At 52.0% G+C, this 17,395-nt stretch overlaps 1 protein-coding gene across 1 annotated transcript; it reads left to right on the top strand.

Annotated features, from left to right (window-relative positions):
• Positions 1–531: 531 nt before the first annotated feature.
• Positions 532–14,223, top strand: MREG (melanoregulin). The gene is made up of 5 exons (XM_021536076.2): positions 532–633; positions 3,792–3,951; positions 11,458–11,548; positions 13,125–13,288; positions 14,092–14,223. The coding sequence occupies exons 1-5, from the start codon at positions 545–547 to the stop codon at positions 14,221–14,223; spliced, it is 636 nt and encodes a 211-aa protein (XP_021391751.1). The 5' UTR covers positions 532–544.
• Positions 14,224–17,395: the final 3,172 nt, after the last annotated feature.

Consider the following 17,395-nt stretch of genomic DNA (forward strand, 5'->3'; position numbering starts at 1 on the left):
GGTTCTGGCCATGCTGTGGTGGCCAGTGATGGTCTGTTCCAGTGGGGGCACGAGGGCTGGAGGCTGCAAATGCAACGTGGCATTGAGGAGGCTGCAGGAGGGCACAGAAGGGTGCGAGGCAGTGCAGCAGGGTGTGGAAAGGTGAGGATGCAGGATGTGCAGGAGGATGCAGTCGGATGGAGGAGGGCGCGTTAGGATGCAAAAGGGCAGGGAAAGATGCTGCAGGGGACAAGAGGGTACAGGAGGGTTTGGAAGGATGCAGAAGGGCGCTTCAGAATCCAGGAGAGTCCCGAGGGGTGCAGGGGGTTGCAGAGGAGTGCAGGAGGATGGTGCAGGGCAATGCAGGGGGAAGATGCGGGAGGGCGGTTCAATGAGGACGCAGAAAGACGCAGCAGCTCCGTCCCTGAGCCGGCGCAGCGGCCGCTGCTCCGCGGGGCGGGGCCGGTGGGGCGGCGCGGAGCCCGGCCCGGCCCCGGTGGGGCGGGGCAGGGGCCGGCCGTGGGGCCGGCCCTGCCGAGCCCTGCCCGGCTCTCCGGCGGCGCCGATGGGGCTGCGGGCCTGGCTGCGGTCGCTCGGCTGCTGCGGCTGCTGCGGCGGGGAGGCGGCGGCGCCCGAGAAGGAGCCCCTGCTCAGGTGAGACCCGGCCCGGAGCCCGGCGGGGGATGCGCCCGCCCGGAGCCTCTCCCCGCCGCTGTCCCCTGCCCCGCTCCCCGCGCTGTCACCATCCATCCCCGGCCAGAGCGCTCGGGGCTCCGGAGGGATCTTCCCCGCCGGGATGGAGCCGCTTCCCCTCTCTTTCCGCCCGGCCGGCTGCCGCAGGGGCTGGACTCCTCCTGACAGCCGGCGGTGGCCGTAGGAGCCGTGCCCGCGGCATCCCCTCGCTGTTCCCCGGCCGTAGGGACGGTCCAGCGCTTGTCTTTCCACGGTGGGATTTCAGGAGAGGAGATGGGGCGCTGAACAAAAAGGGGGGCACTGCATCCCTGACCGGGGGTCAGGTCCCACTGCCGGCAGCTCTGGGTTGTGCAGAGCTCTGTTCGCAGGCTGGGGTCACAGAATGCCAGAATGGACTGGGATGGAAGGGACATTAAAGCTCGTCTAGTTCCACCCCTGCGTGGGCAGGCACACCTTTCACTATCCCAGGTGCTCCAAGCCCTCTCCTACCGGGCCTGGGACACTTCCAGGATCGGGCAGCCACAGCTTCCTTGGGCAACCTGTGCCAGGGCCTCCCCACCCTTACAGGGAAGAATTTCTTCCTAACACCTAATCTAAGTCTCTCATCGTTTAGTTTAAGACCGTTCCCCCTTGCCCCAGTAAAAAGTCATTCTCCCCTTTAGGCACTGGAAGGGCTCTAAGGTCTCCCTGGAGCCTTCCCTTTTCCAGGTGAACACTCGCAGCTCTCCAGCCTGGCTCCATTCAGGGATGCCAGGGACGAGATGACGATGCTCAGCCCGAGCCGGCTTTAAGGGAGAGCTGCCTGTGCTGGTCTCTGGGGAGCAGATCTGCTCTCCCGCTGTCGGTCGCATCCGCTTTGTGCGCAGAGCGTGAGGTTGGGGCTGTTGAATGAACGGATTCTCTCTGACCCGCGGAGAAGAGCTGTGCAAGCACTTAGAGAGGGTTTGCGTGTGGCGAAACACGGGTGTTTTGCGGGGGCTCTCCCTCCTTCCCCGGTGCAGAGGGTGTCCCAGCCGCGGGATGGAGCCGGGACCGCTCCATCGGTGCGACCGGCGCGTTCGGGGAGGAGGGTGGCACGCTGCCGGCTGTCCTGCATCGCTGCCAGCTAAAGCACAGCTGGCAACACACGCCTTCAAACGCCCTGATTTCGCGCTGGTAAAACAGTTACCTAAATAATAACCGGCTAATCCCAAGCATGGGGCCTCCGGGCCAGGAAATTGGCATTAACCTCCCGGGAGCCGGGCACACGTGCAGAGAGGCTCCTGCTGCTGCCCCTCACCTGGCACCTCGCTTCAGTAACAGGCTGGCGATCCCGTTAATGCTGGCCCTAAGGAGGAAAACTTTTATAAATGCTGGGAGTTGGAAAGGCACCTGCCCTTAGACACGTGTGCCAGCATAATTAATCTAACAGCCTAATCGCCATCCCCAGCGGGCTGTGGGGTCTCATTTCATAGTGGGGATCCTGCAGTAGCTTGCTGGCTTTATTTTTACTGTTTAAAGTGAAGGAATTGCTTGAGATTTCAGCTCTTTTAGCTGAGTTTTAGGTTTGGGAGCTGGTGTTGCAAAGCATCCGGGCTGCTTGGTTGTCTCTTGATGGGTGAAGGTGGAGTCTGGCTCAGATGGTGCACTCAGGATGAAAACAAAGTAAATATTTGGGCTCCAAATGCTAAAATTTAATGTGAACTGAAAGCCCCCTGGAGCAGAAATCTGTTGACTAAGCATTGGTGCTCACCATTTTCTGGGAAAATCCGCCGTGTGAAATGCTCCCTGTCCCTTCTGATGCCACAGAGACTCCTTAACCTGCAAAGCCACTGCTATTCATGTGCTTCTTTTCTCGCTCCCATTTTTTCCTTTGCAACATTGCTTGGAAGAGCTGTTGGCAGAACTCTCTGTGCTGGTATGGATTTGCTGCATCCTGGGCGCTGCCACATGTTTTACAGGATGCTCCATGCTGTGATTTGAAAACGGGAATGTGCTGGGAAATGCCCTTCAAGCTGTGAGGGAGGGAGTGGCTTAGAAAAGCTCAGGTGTGGCAGTGTTATTGCTAAATACTGGTGTTTTAAGCAATTCAAATGTTAAGCATATTTACTGGGGTAAATGCCTGAGTGGGAAGAAGCTGTGGGAGGCAGGGTGGGAGTGAACTCGTAATGGCACAGCTGGCTCCTGAGTGTTCCCTCCCTGTCTGCTCCACCACTGAAAAATGGTTGTGCCCTTCCACACCCTCCAAGTTACCTTTGTTTGCTTGTTTTTAATGAGAGATTATAAGAGATTATCTTTCCCCTTATTACCTGTTGCTCAGGTTTTTGGTTTGTTGAAAGTCTAATTAACCTTCTTGCTGGAATGCTGACGGGAATTATTTTTTTTTCTATTTCATCTATGTGCCGGAGTTCCTCTTAGCATCTTTTTATGGCTTGGTGCCATGGTACTCACAGTGTTACCTGAAGTTTCTCTGGATGAGTTCCTTGGGAAAGGAATGGGGTTTGGGTAGCAAACAAAATAAACAGTGGGTTGTTCTAACAAGAAGTGAACAGGGATTGCTAGAGGGTGATAAGACCAAAAATAGTTCTGCACTTGTATTGTTCTGCTCAAGTGGCTGGACATCTGGCTTAGACACTTTATGGAGATCCCCTGCTACAAGTTCTCTTGGCAGAAGCGTCCTTGCTAAAAAATGGCACATCCCAATAGCAACATAAAGCCATAAAACAGAACTGCCCCAGTGCAGAGAAAAGCTCCCCACCTCCATGGGGATAGCCTTCCCAGAAGATAACGCTCAGCTTTGCTAATCACATAAAGCCTGGAGTTCACTAGAAGGCTGAGGACATTTCCATTTACAAAATAAGATGGGGCTGAATATCCTTTCCATGCCATGTGTGTTGTTGCACAGCTCAGCACATCACTGCAGCTCTGAGGTGGGAGCTGCTGGCTGGGGGGCACCTGGGACATCCCATGGTTTGGTTTGAACCATGGCTTGCCTGCTCAGGATGTTTGCTAAGGAAAAAAACCTCTGTACCCCCATGCCCCCTGCTCCCCTCCCTCCTCTGTGGGAGAGGGAAGGGCTCAGCAGTGGGCACTGGGAAGGCAGCCTGGTGCTGAGGCTGCCTTCCCCTCTGTCCCTGCAGTAACAACAACCCCTACACGTCCTTCGGAGCCACCCTGGCGCGGGATGAGGAGCAGAACCTGTGGAGCACCCCGCACGACGTGACCCACACCGAGGCCGACGACGACCGCGTGCTCTACAACATGATCGTGGTCAGGAACCAGCTGGACAAGGACTCGGAGGTGAGGGCTGGGCTGGGGGTGTTTGGCAGGGTGTGGTGAATTACAGAATCACAGAACGCTTTGGGATGAAGGGACCTTAAACCTCATCCAGTGCCACCCCCTGCTGTGGGCAGGGACACCTTCCTCTATCCCAGGTTCCTCCAAGCCCCATCCAGCCTGGCTTTGGACACTTGCAGGGATGGAGCAGCCACAGCTGCTCTGGGCACCCTGTGCCAGGGTCTCACCATCCTCTCAGGGAACATGCTTTTTTCCTAATATCCCATCTTAACCTACTCCATCAGTTTGAAGCCATTCCCCTTTGTCCTGTCATTCCAGGCTTTTGTAAATAGTTTTGCCTCATCTTTCCTATAGGATTCTCTTCAGGCACTGGAAGGCTGCAATTAGGTCACCTTGTCTTCTCTTCTCCAGGCTGAACAATCCCAATTCTCTCAGCCTTTCCTCACAGCTGCTTCATCCTTCTGATCACATTGGTGGGCTCCTCTGGACTGACACCAACAAGATCAATGCCCTTCCTTCAATTAAGCTGCTGTTGAGACCCCAGAGTCCCCCAGTGTGGCTCATGTAGGGACCAGGTCCTCCCACCTGTTCCATCGCCCTCCAGATTTTATCCTACATCTGGTGTGGATATCTCTTTGGCTATCTCATCCCTGGGAAGCTCAGGAGTATCTCCAGCACCTAATCCAGGAGGAGCTGCCCTGAGGTGTGGTGTGTTTCTCACCTCCATGGTACCCTTGGGTTCATGTCCCTCTATGGCGAGAATCTCTGTGTTCTCCTTGGCTGGGATACTTTAGTGCCCTCCCAGGGCATTATCCCTTTGAGCATAGATTGCCTCCAGAATACTTCCTCCCTTTACTCCCCATCCCCTTTGGAAATCTCTATTTCTGTGCATTTTTGCTCAGCCCAAACCAAAGGTTATGTACTTTCTGTGGAGGAGTGAGGGAACACAGCAGCTGGCACTTAAAAAACAAGGCAGTCAGGAGGTCAGTAATGGGCTGCCTACATGCAGGGATGTGGGAAAACACACAGAGTAGGCTTGAGCTGGAGACAGGGACAAATGACACTGAGAGGAGGAATAGAAGAGACAGAGAAAGGAAAAGAAAGTGACAGGGAACGGAAAGAACATGAGGAAGGTGCTTTACAGTGGCTAGGAAACATTTGTTTCTCACATATCGGGAAGCAGGGAGATTCCAGCAAGGTTTCCCAGGCGTTCATGGCAGCTGGAACATGCTTGGGAATGATGCCCTGCAACCACCACAAGCCACCAAGGTGTGCTGGGAGCTCCAGGGCCCAGCCCCATTTCCTGCCTCCCCAGGCTGCTGCTTTGGTTGGGCATTTCCCTGGTTTGTCCTTTCCGTGGGCAGTGCCTGGGGACGTGCCAAGTTCAGTCCTGCTCCAGCGGGATGCACGGCAGTTCTCGGGAAGCAGGGAACTGCCACGGCTCTTAGTGGGAATGGAAAAATCATGGCTCTTACATAAAGGCTGTTCTGCTGTCCTGATTTCCTTTGCTAAGAAGGCACTTCAGCACAAAGGAGATTGCAGTGGCCTGATTAGGAGCAGACTGTAGCAAACAGTGACACATTTTTCTCTTCTCTGATTGCTTTCACGACTCCAGAATATTTGCAGGAAAGCCTGGGGGCTTCATGTTTAACTTCAACCAAGAGTCTGCAGGAGTGTAACTGTTTCTCCTGTGATAGTCTCTGTAAACCAAAAACCAGCTCAGCTTTATAAGGAGCCTTAAACTCCAGAGAAATCAAAATTACAAGTTGTAATTAGCTAAAAGAGGTAATGGAATGCTTGTGTACAGTTGGTCAGAATCCCCATTTAATGGGGTGTTCTTTTGGTGAGTTTGATTTAATCGTGGTGTTTACAATGGATGGTTTTGTAACAACATTTTCATGCCGGCATGTGACCTTTACGGCTCGGACTGGAGATCTCTTCCCTCCCCACTGCTGCTCTCTCTACCTTGAGTTGCTTGTCTGAGAGAAGCCAGGGAGCTTCATCCATCCCAAAGTGGCTGAAGGAAACAAGGACAGCTCCATTTGAGGGCTGCACTGGTGCACAGCAGTGTTGTGTGTCACCCTCGTTCGGGGGGCAGGGAAGAGCATCAGTTATGGCTGAGCAGGAACGTGCTCCTGCCCCTGCATCTCCCAAACCCAAAGTGCCTGCCGGCCCTAAATCCTGCCCTTTCTCCTGCCCTCAGTGTATCTGTAGGGTTTTTGGCGGCTCTGAGCAGTCCCAGTGCCTGCCAGTGGACAAAGAAAGCCCAAAACTCACGGGGCTTCCTCTCAATAGCAAAGGCAGGATCACACACTCTGCTTCTTCATGCAGTGCAATCAATAAAAAGCCTGGGGCGCACAACATCAGGGCAACAGTAAGGAATGTTTTGAGGAAAGCCAGTGCACTTTATGCTTGCTTTGAGTGTGGCCCCGTGCCCTTTGCAGCCCAGGACTGGCAGGAGCTCTGCTGTCCCCTCTTACAGCTGGGAAACTGAGGCACCACAGGGAAGTCTGGCAGGCTGCTGCAGTTTCCAGCTGCAGCTCTTGCTGTGTGGCAGGACAGGGAGAGACTTGGACAGCAAAGCCAGCATTCCTGTGCTTGGCCCCTGGTGCCAAAATCTCTCCTTACTCCAGCAAGAATTTTAAAATTAGGCCAGGTTGCAGTGCAGTCCCCTCCTAACAAGACTTCAGCTCAGAGACAGAGAAAGAAGTCTGATTGCAGAACAACACTGGGCTGCAAAAGCCATCATCTGCTTGGGGGGCTGCTCTGCTCCTAACATCCCCAGGGAGAGCCTGTGCATACTGCAGGACTGAGGGTGGAGGAACAGTTCTCTTGTGCGGTGCACAAGTGTTAGAAAACCATAGGTACTTGCTGTGCCTAACACTGTCTGAAAGGAGAACTTGCTGCATTTCTGCTCCTTCATTTAACAAAGGAGTTCTGGTGTGCACTCACTATGTGCTTTGCCATTCCCCACCCGTATCTCAGGGATTTCCCAGCACAGGCCTTTGGAAGGATCCCAAAGAGCAGGTTGCTGTCCATCATGTGTTCCTGATCTGCATGGCCCTGTCTTGGCAGTGTTGGTGCCCTCTCTTGGGGTCAGTTCTTTGCCCCCACCATGGGGCAGGACCCACACCTGATCCATGTGGACCTGTGTCTTCCTGCTGTCCCTGCTGGCAGTTCTGCTCTGGGAAATTTGGCAGCTCCAGCCCAAACTCAGTGTGTCCTTAGCTAGCACAGAGAAAACCAGGAAAGCCATTGCTGAGGGGCTGGTCAAGCAGATGCAGCCATGGAAGATGAGAGCTGTCATCACAGCTTTTGAAGGCTGGGATCATATTTCAGATATGGGGGAAATGGGAGGTTTTTTCCCTACTCTGGCTCTGCAGCTTCATTGATCCTGTTGTAGGGTAAAATAAATCTGAGATCTGATGGTGAAAAGAGCAGCAAGGGCTGCACTGGGGCTGTTGCTGGGCCAATGAGTGTGTGGTGCACAGAGTCCCCTCCTTAAGGTTCCCTCTGGAGTGGCCCTGGTTTCTCCACGGCCTCTGCTGGGGTGTGTGGGGTCACCCAGCTGTGGGCAGAGAGCTGTGCACCACTGCTGGCTTCAGAGAAGGAGCCAGGGCAGCTGTGCTGCAGCTCTGGGAACAGAAACTAAAGGTGGCATTTCACATGGTGACTGAGGAAAAACCCCTGTTCTCATGGCTTGCAGTAAATCCACTGTTTCTCTCTTCTCTTGGCTTATTCCCTAGGGAAAGGTGGGATCACAAACCCCATAGCAAAGGCAATTCCTCAGCTTGCATCCCTGCAAGGGGCCTGGCCAGCAGAGCAATGCTGGCATGATCCCCCTGAAAAGCCCATTAATGAGCTGGCAAGGCCTATTTTTCTTTCTCCTTCTGCTCTCCTACAGGATTATTCTTTTCTAAACAGGTCACAGAGAAGGTCAGAATTGTGACCAGCTGTTACTGGGGCACAGAGAGGTGATGGGATTTACCCAGGGCTGGGGTTGCTGGCTGGGGAGCCCAAACCCAACCCTCTTAATGCCTGCATGCCGCTATTAAATTGAATGTTTTCAACATTCTTCTGAAATGTTGATCTTATATTTGTTCAGCTACTTTCAGTGGAGCCAGAGCAGGAGCATCCCTGTGCTGATACTCTGCAGTCTTTCCCTGATAACTCTGTTTTGATCTCATTTCTAAAATAGCTCTTGAACAGAATGGTGACCTCAATTGCTTCTAAGAGAATAAAGTCAATGGATTTGGTAGAGGATTGTTCTGGCAGCATGAAGAAAGCTCCCTAGTAATTAGGAAACTTTCATATGATCAGGGATGAGAAGCTGGACAACATTGCCTGTTCTCTTGGCACATTTTTTCCCAGAGCTCCGAGTTACGTACCAGCCTGGCTTATTCCATGTCATTTGGCATTTGCAGATTTAGTGTTTCACACTAGAGAGTCTGGGGAAGTTTTACAGATAAATATTTGAAGGGCTGAGCATGTACAGAAGGGAGGCAGTGGGGTTTCCCTACTGTTCCTGGGATATTTGTGACTCACACACTTAGGGTTTTCTCAAGCCCCCACTGGTATCTGTCGTGCCTTGCTCTGTAGGTTCAAAGGGCAAAACTGGCTGCAAAAAACAGGTCTGGGAACTGCAACCTGCTTTGGCTTCCTGTGGTTAACTAATGATTTTGGCAAAAGAGTCCATTTCTTAAAGGACTGCTTTTGAGTGCGTGGCTGGGATGTCCCAGGAACAGCCCACATTGGTGTGTCAGTCTCGCCCTGTGCTTTTCCAGTCCCATGTGCAGAAGCCTCTCCCTGGCCCAGGAGTTCCTCTGACTTCCCGAGGAGGCCGAGGGAGAGGGTTTGGTGTGGAGCCCCTGCCCTGCCCGGCGGGGCTGAGCAGCCCCGGGATGCTCCGAGCGCTCCCGGCTGACCCACGGCATCCCTCCCCACAGCCTCGGCTCTCGGCACGGGCACGGCGAGCTGTGCTCTTCCTCTGCTCTGTAGCTCAAGGGAGATGCCTTTTAGAATAATTTTGGGTGTGGAGAGATGCTCTTGAGTTTATTCTCATTAAAGGCACGCAGAGCACTGCCCGTGGCAGTTCAGATGTCTCTGCTGGAAGGAAGTGCCTGGGAAGATCCGGTGGTTTCTGAGACTGATGGAAAGCAAGGCACAAGTCCCTTTGAGAGCTCATCCCAGTCTCATCCTGATAATCTCTGCTTCTTTAGGTCTTTTTCCATGGCTGGGAGCATCCTCCTCCCAGCTTTCTCTACAGAACTATAAACAGATGCAACTTCGTGCTCAAGCAAAATAAATCCCACCAGAACAAGAAGTCCCACGCAGGCACCACAGTTAAGCATAGTTTTGTATCAAAACATGATTCCTTTGCACACTCCCCAAACTTCCCATCGGCAGGATGCTGTCAGAGCCCCCCTGGGACTGAACATTCGCCATATTCACTTCCATAACACAGCTCAGACACTGTGATGTACAAGAAAGCCATAACCTAGATTCCCTTAAAACAAAAATCGACAAGGGAAAACACGCTGCTGTTAATCCAGAGAAAATCAGGAGCAGCTTCCCTGCATGCTAAGCACTGCTCTCCATGCTTAGAGAGGAGTCTGGCTCCTACCACGGGGTAAATCCCCACGGCCCTCAAAGCTGCTGCTGGCTGCCAGGAGGACACATTTTGTGGAGAGGAGCATCTTTCCCAGTGTCCCAGCTCCCTGATTCCACAGCATGAAGCACGCCTGTGATGACAGTGGCTGTCTGGAGGGATTGTCTGCACTAGAGACCTTGTTTCTCTCCATGGGAGGGCAGAGCTATTCCCCAGCAACATGCCCAGACTGGCTCCCTCTCCTTTCTGCCTGTGCCAGGGGGTCACGAGAGGGCCGAGGCGTTTCCAAGGAGCCCCTGCCAGTGGGGACCAAGGCATCATGCAGCTTTTCAGCCTCTTTCTAAAAACTCTCAAGTTTTCAATAAACTTCCCACAAAGCTTTAACATAATAACCCCCCTCCCTCTTTTCTTCTCCCCACAGAGGAGCTCAGTTCCCAGCTCTGAGCTGGGAGAGTCTTGTCCCTGCCTCATTCCTCTGGTGAAGGGCTGTCCTGCTGCCTTGTGCTGAAAGCCAGGTGCTCTCCTGTGCAAACAGCAAAGCTGGTCCAAGTGCCACTTCAGGAGAGAGGGAAATGTGTCTCTGGAAGGGGATTTTATTCTCTGGGAGTGAGTGGCTGTGGCAGAGCTGGTTCCCCTGCTCTCCTGACCTGGAGTCACCACTGTCCTAACCCCACCGGCTGCATTTTCCCAAGTGTAATAATCTCCCAGGGCTTCCTGCAGCTAGTGCTGATCAGCAGGAAAACAGGCTTGGCTTTAAATCTCCACAGTTGTAGAATGTCAGCCACATTCAGGGAAAAAACACTAAGGAATATTCAAATCTTTATGGAATCAAGCCAGCTCTTTGACCAAGTACCAGAAAACAGTGGGATTTCTAACACAGGGCTGACCTCTTTGGGCGTTGTTTTTCTCCTCTAAACCCAGCATGGCCTGTAGGAAAATCTCAGGGTGACAGCACAGATTAACACCTGTTTATTCTTCAGGAGCCCATCTAGGTAATCCCCTGCTGAGAAATGAGATTAATTAATGTTGTTACTGGAAGGAAGTTATCAGGTGATGTTTTGACCCTGCTGTTGGGCTGCTTCTAAAAATGCACCCTTTGCAGTGTGTGTATTGATAAAACTTGGCTAGGAGGAGCTGGGAAAAGTGCTCCTGGTTTTCTTGCAGAACACATGCATTTCCACAGGAATGCATGCTTATGGAATCATGGAATCATTTAGGTTGGAAAAGTCATCTGAGATCATTGAGTCCAGCCATTGACCCAGCACTGCCAAGCCCACCATGAGACTTGTGCAGGTGTGTCTAAATGTGCCGCTGTGACTTTAATAAATGACCCCAAACCCTCCCCTCTTGCCCAGTATCCCATTGTCCAGATCTAAAGCTGGAGGTCCAGTGCAATATTTCAGCTGTGCAGTGAAGTGAGACATGGACTTCAGCACCTGGTAGCCACTGAGTGTTATCATATCAGATGGCTCCACTTCAGCCCTCATCCATCCATGTTCTCCTCTTTCAAAAGAGGATACCCTGATCTTTAAAAAAATAAAAAATCAGTTTTTCTTGTTTTCTAGTACTTTTGAACACCTGCCTGCTCCAGTTCATTCCAAACAGGGCTCTGTGTCTGACTGAGGAGCAGTTGTCACCAATACCTGAGCTAAATTCTGTAATTTCAGGGAAACTGAAAGCTGTTTTAAACAGAGACCAAGTGTCAAGCTAAATATTCTGTGTGGGTCAGTGTAATTTCTTCCAGGGTCAGCAGCAGCCTGGTCATTGACCTTCACAGCCACCACCTCATAGCTCAGTGCCTACGCCAACTCTGCACCTCTGACTCCCTTCCTCAGAGCTGAAATTCCTTGAAAAGCAGCAGATTCCAGTGTCTGAGTGTCTCTCATCCTTTTGCTTTGCAGGAGTGGCAGAAGCTCAACTATGACATTTATACCTTACGGCAGACCCGGAAAGAAGTGAGGAGCAGGTGGAAACACATTTTGGAGGATTTAGGTAAGCTGGAGGCCAAATGGATGTAATTCTAGTGGTAATGAATGCCAGATCCCAGCAGGGCTGAGGATGGGAACAGCTCCACAAAATCAAGCTGGAGAGGAGGGGAGTAAAAGGAGGTTGCTGAGCGATTCCCTCAGGTGTCCCACATGGTATCTGAGGCTCCCCAGGGCTCAGGCACAGCGGGGAGGGGACATGGACACCGTGTCTGCAGGCACATCAAAAGCCCATGAGCCATGATCACCTTCCAAGCCCATAATAGCATGCACAGTCACCCATTCCAAGCTTCCTTGTGGAAACCTTGCAGTGGGAGTTCACCCTGGGTTTTTCTAAACAAGATAAGCAGGAATGAATGAATATTCCTTTCAGATGGGAACACAGATACATCTATTTCGTTTTCTTAGCCAGTGGCAGCTGATCAGAGCTAAGCCACTCACCTCATTTGCTCCCAAGTGGGTTTGAAATATTCTTTCACCAAGTGGAATTGCTCCACAGGAGCCCTCCTACTGCTGTTTGCAGGTGGTGGTGGTGGGTGTGACGGGGTTTTCCCAATTGCCTGGCACACAGCATGTGACACTCAGGATGTGCCAGCACATCCGCTGGGTGACTTCCATCATGCTCTGGAGGTGGGTGGTGGCTGATGAGAGGAGGATGAGTGAATCTATTCTAGGATACCCTCAATGGGAGCCAGAGATGGGTATCTCAGCCACTCCTGCCCTACCTGCTATTCTGGCATTTGGGTGGGAGGAACACCATAAATCCATAACCGGGTGTCAACCCTCATCTTCACCCAGGTGCTCACACAGCCTGAGCAGGCCAAGCTTGGTAGGGATCACTTGGCATCCTTCCATCTCTCACTGCAGGGTGACAAAGGCTCTCCCACATCCCTCTCACATCCACAGTGGCTCCAGAGATGTTCTGCAAAGGCTAGGGAAGCTCAAGGCCAGGGATCATTTGGCCTTAGTGGTGCTAAATGAGAAACCAGGTGTGAAACCTACCATCTTCTGTTATCTAGGCCTCCGCTTTAATCAGAAGCCCACCACTCTTACCTCGTAAGTGTTTTCATGTGAGATGCATCCCCACCAGCCCCCTGGAAGTGAGCACAAAGAGTTAATGGTAGTCATTGCATTTAAAGACCCCTGCAGTCACTCTCCTCCACCTTTCCTCCCCTGGATACCCTTCCTGTAACTGATGCTGACTGCTACAGGAACAATTAGCCTGGTGTATCACTGCCACAGGTATTATCCCTGTTACCCAATTTAGGGAGCCCCACCAGCCCTGAAAGCTCTGGTAGCATCAGGAGCATGGAAGAGGTGAATCAGCACCCTGGGTTGTGCATGTTCACACACCATTTCTCAGGAAAACCAGCAATGAACTTGCTGTGGTTACTTTTGTGATTTATTTTTCCCACCAGCAGGTTTATACCTGTCCCACAGTCTGCCTGAAGGAGTGCTGGTTTGTTTAGGAAGTAGGGATGCAGCTGCCCAGGGTGCAGGGGGAAAAAGGAACCTTCCAAGAGCCTGAAGGGCTCAGGGATGACCCTGCTCTCACGTTTGTTTCTGTAACATCTCTTTCCCAGGTTTCCAGAAGGAAGCAGATTCCCTCTTGTCAGTGACCAAACTCAGCATCATCAGCGATTCTCGGAACATGAGCAAAGCCCGGGACATCTTGTTGAAGCTCTCGGAAGAGACCAACATCTTCCCGACCAGCTGGGAGCTTTCCGAGCGCTACCTCTTCGTAGTGGTGAGTACTGTGAGCTCACGTTCCCCACCATCCAGCTCTGCAGGGAGCTCACAGGAGGGGGAGGAGAGCAAGTGAGCCACAGGATGCTCAGATACATCTGGGGTGATCCCCTCAGATGTTGCACTTGGAGCTTGGTGTTCAGTTTTCTTGGAAATGCCAGTGCTGCAGCACCATGAGTTCCACACCCCTCTGCAAGTTCCCTGCAACTGGATGCTCTTGCATCCCGTACACAAGGTGGGAAAAGGATGTTGAGATGCTTGAATGCATCCAGAGGAGGCAACGAGGCTGGTGAGGGGCTTGGAACACAAGCCCTGTGAGGAACAACTGAGGGAGCTGGGGGTGCTTAGCCTGGAGAAAAGGAGACTCAGAGGTGACCTTATCACTCTCTACAGCTCCCTGAAAGGTGGCTGTGGTCAGGTGAGGTTTGGGCTCTTTCTCCAGGCAGCAAATGACAGAACCAGAGGTCTCAATCTGTGTAAAGGGAAACAGAGGTTGGATATTAGGAAAAAGTTTTTCACAGAAAGAGTGATAAAGTACTTGAATGGTCTGCCTGGGGATGTGGTGGAGTTGCCATCCCTGGATGTGTTAAAAAAAGACTGGATGTGGCACTGGGTGCCAGGGTTTAGTTGAGGAGTTGGGACTGGGTTGGACTGGATGAACTTGAAGGTCTCTTCCAACCTGGTCATTCTGTGATTCTGTGAAAAGATGAGGCCTAATGTCTGAGAGTGGCTGTGGAAGGAGGGCCCTGTGCAGGGACATGCCTGGAGCATCCCACAGTGACCGCAGCCCCCCTTGTTTGGCAGGACCGCCTCATCGCCCTGGACGCTGCGGACGAGTTCTTCAAGGCGGCCAGCGCGGTGTATCCGAAGCGGCCCGGCGGGGACAGGGCGGGCGAGGGCCCGCGGCCCCCGCAGAGCGTCCCCGCGGTGCCCTGAGCAGCGGCCTCGGCGGCGTGACACGGCAGCGCTCCTGACGGGCTCCCTGCCCGGGCCAGCAGCAGAGCTCTCCTGGTCTCCCCGTGGAGCAGCGCGTGGCGGGCGGGGAGGGCAGCGAGCCGTGCCCGGCAGGAGCGCGTGGGAAGGCGGCTGCTGGCCCCACGGGGCTCCCAGCACGGGGCAGTGACCGCTGCCCTGGGGCGGCCCCGGTGGACACCACTGGACAGCAGCGTGTGCGGTGGGCACGGGGGGATCTGCCACGCGAGGCGTCACTGCCAGGAGCCGCAGAGGTTCGGGTGCCTCTGGTTCCAAGGGCTGTGAGGAAATCCACCTTTCCACCTGCTGCTGGTACCTGCCACTGTCCCCTCCCTGGAGCCTGCCGGCCAGGAGGAGCAGTGAGACAGGATAAACACCTCCATCATCTACCACTCTGTGCACTGGTCCTCTTCCTCACCCCAGCCCTCCAGGCAGGTCCCAGGGGATTTGGGAAAGAGGCAGGAGCCGTGCCAGGACAGGATTTACTTCCAGGCAGCAAAGCCTTGCAGCAGTGTCACAGCTGGGTGCTCCATCCCCAGCCCTTAGTGGCTGAGGGATGTTTTTATCAGGGGTGCTCAGCTTGACATCTTAAACGAAGGTAAAGTTTAGGAAGGTGCCAAGTTCAGAGCTGCTGAGAATTTGGCTCCTGGAACATTGGTTGTCCAGCATCTCGACCTATTTTGAAAAGTTTTGGTCTTAATTGCCTAAAAAAACCCCACCACAAAGCTGCATGTACTGGCAATATAAAAATCCTCATTACCAGCAGGGATGGTATAATGAACATCTTTTTAATCTTGTGGTTTTTTCTGGTAACGAGCAATAATTTTTAAACACTGGATTTGATAATTTAAAAACAAGTGGAAGTTCTTCACTGATGAACACACATGCTGTTAATTGGCCAGTTGAAAATGCTGGTTGCACAGGGCCTCCCAAAGTAGCAAACTAGAGCTTTTATTTATTTGTACCTACAGTGTTTGAAAAAGAAGTATTTATGAGCTGTTTTTGTTTGCCAGTCATCCTGGGAAACATTTTTGTCAACTCAGAACAGCAGCGAAAGCTGAGTTTAATAAAGAAAACATTCCAAAACCAGCCTTTCTTACTCTCTCTGTGAACCTACTCAGGTAACAATGTTTATGTTGACTGCTGATAGCAAAAGGGTTGGGATATTTGTAGCGCCTCTGCAGCTTGTTCTCTACACACTTTAAATTGCCTGTTGACTTAGGAGAGTTACATTTGCCAGCCTAAGACCAAAGTCTTTGTAGGAGATGATGGGGATCAAATTTCATTTCAGTGGGATTTGGCATTAGGTACCAATTTCCTACTGATTTGTTTTTTTCTAGCAGGAGTTCAGCTGCTGTTTGGAAAACCTCACGTGTTTTTATAGAAAATAAACTTTGGTCCACGACAAATCCGGGGTTTGATTTGAACAAATTGTCGTGGAACAGAGAGATCCACGCTCTGAGAAGCGCCGTGCCAAGGTGCCCAATGCCACCCAAAATCAGCCCTTGGCACATTGTCACTTACAGTGCAGGCTGTTATTTAAAGCCACCTGATGAGTCTGGAAACCTCAGAGGCAAGAAGAGGAATCCTTTTAGCTGTGCTGCTTGTCTGACCACGGAGGTCAGCGTTCAGCAGTGCCTCGCAGAGCTGCCCCTCGCTGTCACGGCTGTCAGAGCAGTTCTGATTTCGGTCACCGAAATGCGTTTTGTTGTAACTTCATAGGGCAGACTGCCCAAAAGGGACAATAATCAGTATCTCTGAGTGAGTTTAACTGCTGAGTAAGGCCTCGTGCGGGGAAAGCACCGAGTTTCTGAGTGCAGCCACAAGGAGGAGCTGGGATTTGTTGGATGAGAGCGGAGCTGCTCCTTTCCACACTCGGGAGGAGTAACTGGCTCAGAACTTCTGCTTGTGGACTGATCACAGAAGGAACAGAAAAAAGCCTGTCAGTCCCAGTACTCAGCTAAAACTGGTCATGGGGTATCCTGAAAATATTGCAGAACAGCCTTTGGTGAAGTAGAAGGATGCAGAGCTTTGGAAAATCTGCAACTTGAAAAATGATAGGAACCAGCAGAAATTGTTTCCATATAGATCCAGGCTCAACTTGGTCATGGTGTCCACCTCCATAGGAAATGTCCTTTCATGCACTGGGATAGGAGACCAATAAACTGTCTTTCAATTAGCAAAATGCAGAGAGCAGTTTGCCTTTTCTAAATTCCATAGAAAATACCAGGGAGATGCACAACAGTCCTGGGTCCTGGAATTCCTGCCCCGACAGAGCGATTCCCTTCTTCACTAGAAGTGGTTTGGGATTTGATGCACCACCCAGGCCTCCAGCTGCCATTCAGGTGGGCTTGAGCCCCCCACCTGAGACATCTTGGGCATCCTACATGTCCCAGGTGCCACTGGGGAGCCAGGCCCTGTTGGATTCAGTTCTTTTCTGACCCAGAGATGGGACAACTGAGATGTGTTTTAAAAACTTTTATTCCATTTTCAGTCTCATGAGAAGGGTGAGACAATACAGATGTTATAATTCACCCAAGACAATCAGAAGCTGTTTTTTAATTACAATACCCTATAAGTGGTTCTTGGCCTATCAGCTTTTGCCACACCTCGCTGTAGATGCCTTAAAGCCAATCATCTAAAATTACCCCTCGTGGGTCCTACTCCAGTGCATCTTTCATAGTTCTGTTTCTCCAAAGCAACTAGTTTATTTGCAAGGCCATCCTTTGAACTCGTTTCTAGTTCCATTTCTCTCTCAGGAATGTCTGTCCTGTTCCATGGCATTTCTAAGTCAGCATTTCTTATCTCAAGGTTTACATACAGATCTGTGAGCCTTCTGTCAGGCTTGGAGAATTCTCTACAAATCCATTTCCCACGGGCATCCTGCATGGCCCAGGTGCCGCTGGGGAGCCAAACCCTGCCCATGTCCAGGGAATGTCCATCAGCCTCCCGGGAAGCGCTGGCTGCAGGAGAGCCCAGCGAACACCAGATGCCACTGTTCCCTCAGCATGGGAAAAATCCCGTTTACGATGCAGGGGAAATATTCCCAACCTTTTCCTGCATGCATCGGGTCTCTGGAGCCTGCAAGAGCTGGCTTTCTGTTAAAGGTTGGGGTTTAGACATTCACTAATGACTC

This window comes from Lonchura striata, chromosome 8 (genome assembly GCF_046129695.1).
Source record: "Lonchura striata isolate bLonStr1 chromosome 8, bLonStr1.mat, whole genome shotgun sequence".
NCBI lineage: Eukaryota > Metazoa > Chordata > Aves > Passeriformes > Estrildidae > Lonchura > Lonchura striata.

Excerpts from the sequence above, each read along its gene's own strand:
- MREG (XM_021536076.2), top strand. The coding sequence starts at position 545 with ATGGGGCTGCGGGCCTGGCTGCGGTCGCTCGGCTGCTGCGGCTGCTGC. Across the intron at positions 634-3,791 it reads GAGAAGGAGCCCCTGCTCAG|TAACAACAACCCCTACACGT; the intron begins GTGAGACCCGGC and ends CTGTCCCTGCAG. Across the intron at positions 3,952-11,457 it reads AGCTGGACAAGGACTCGGAG|GAGTGGCAGAAGCTCAACTA; the intron begins GTGAGGGCTGGG and ends TTTGCTTTGCAG.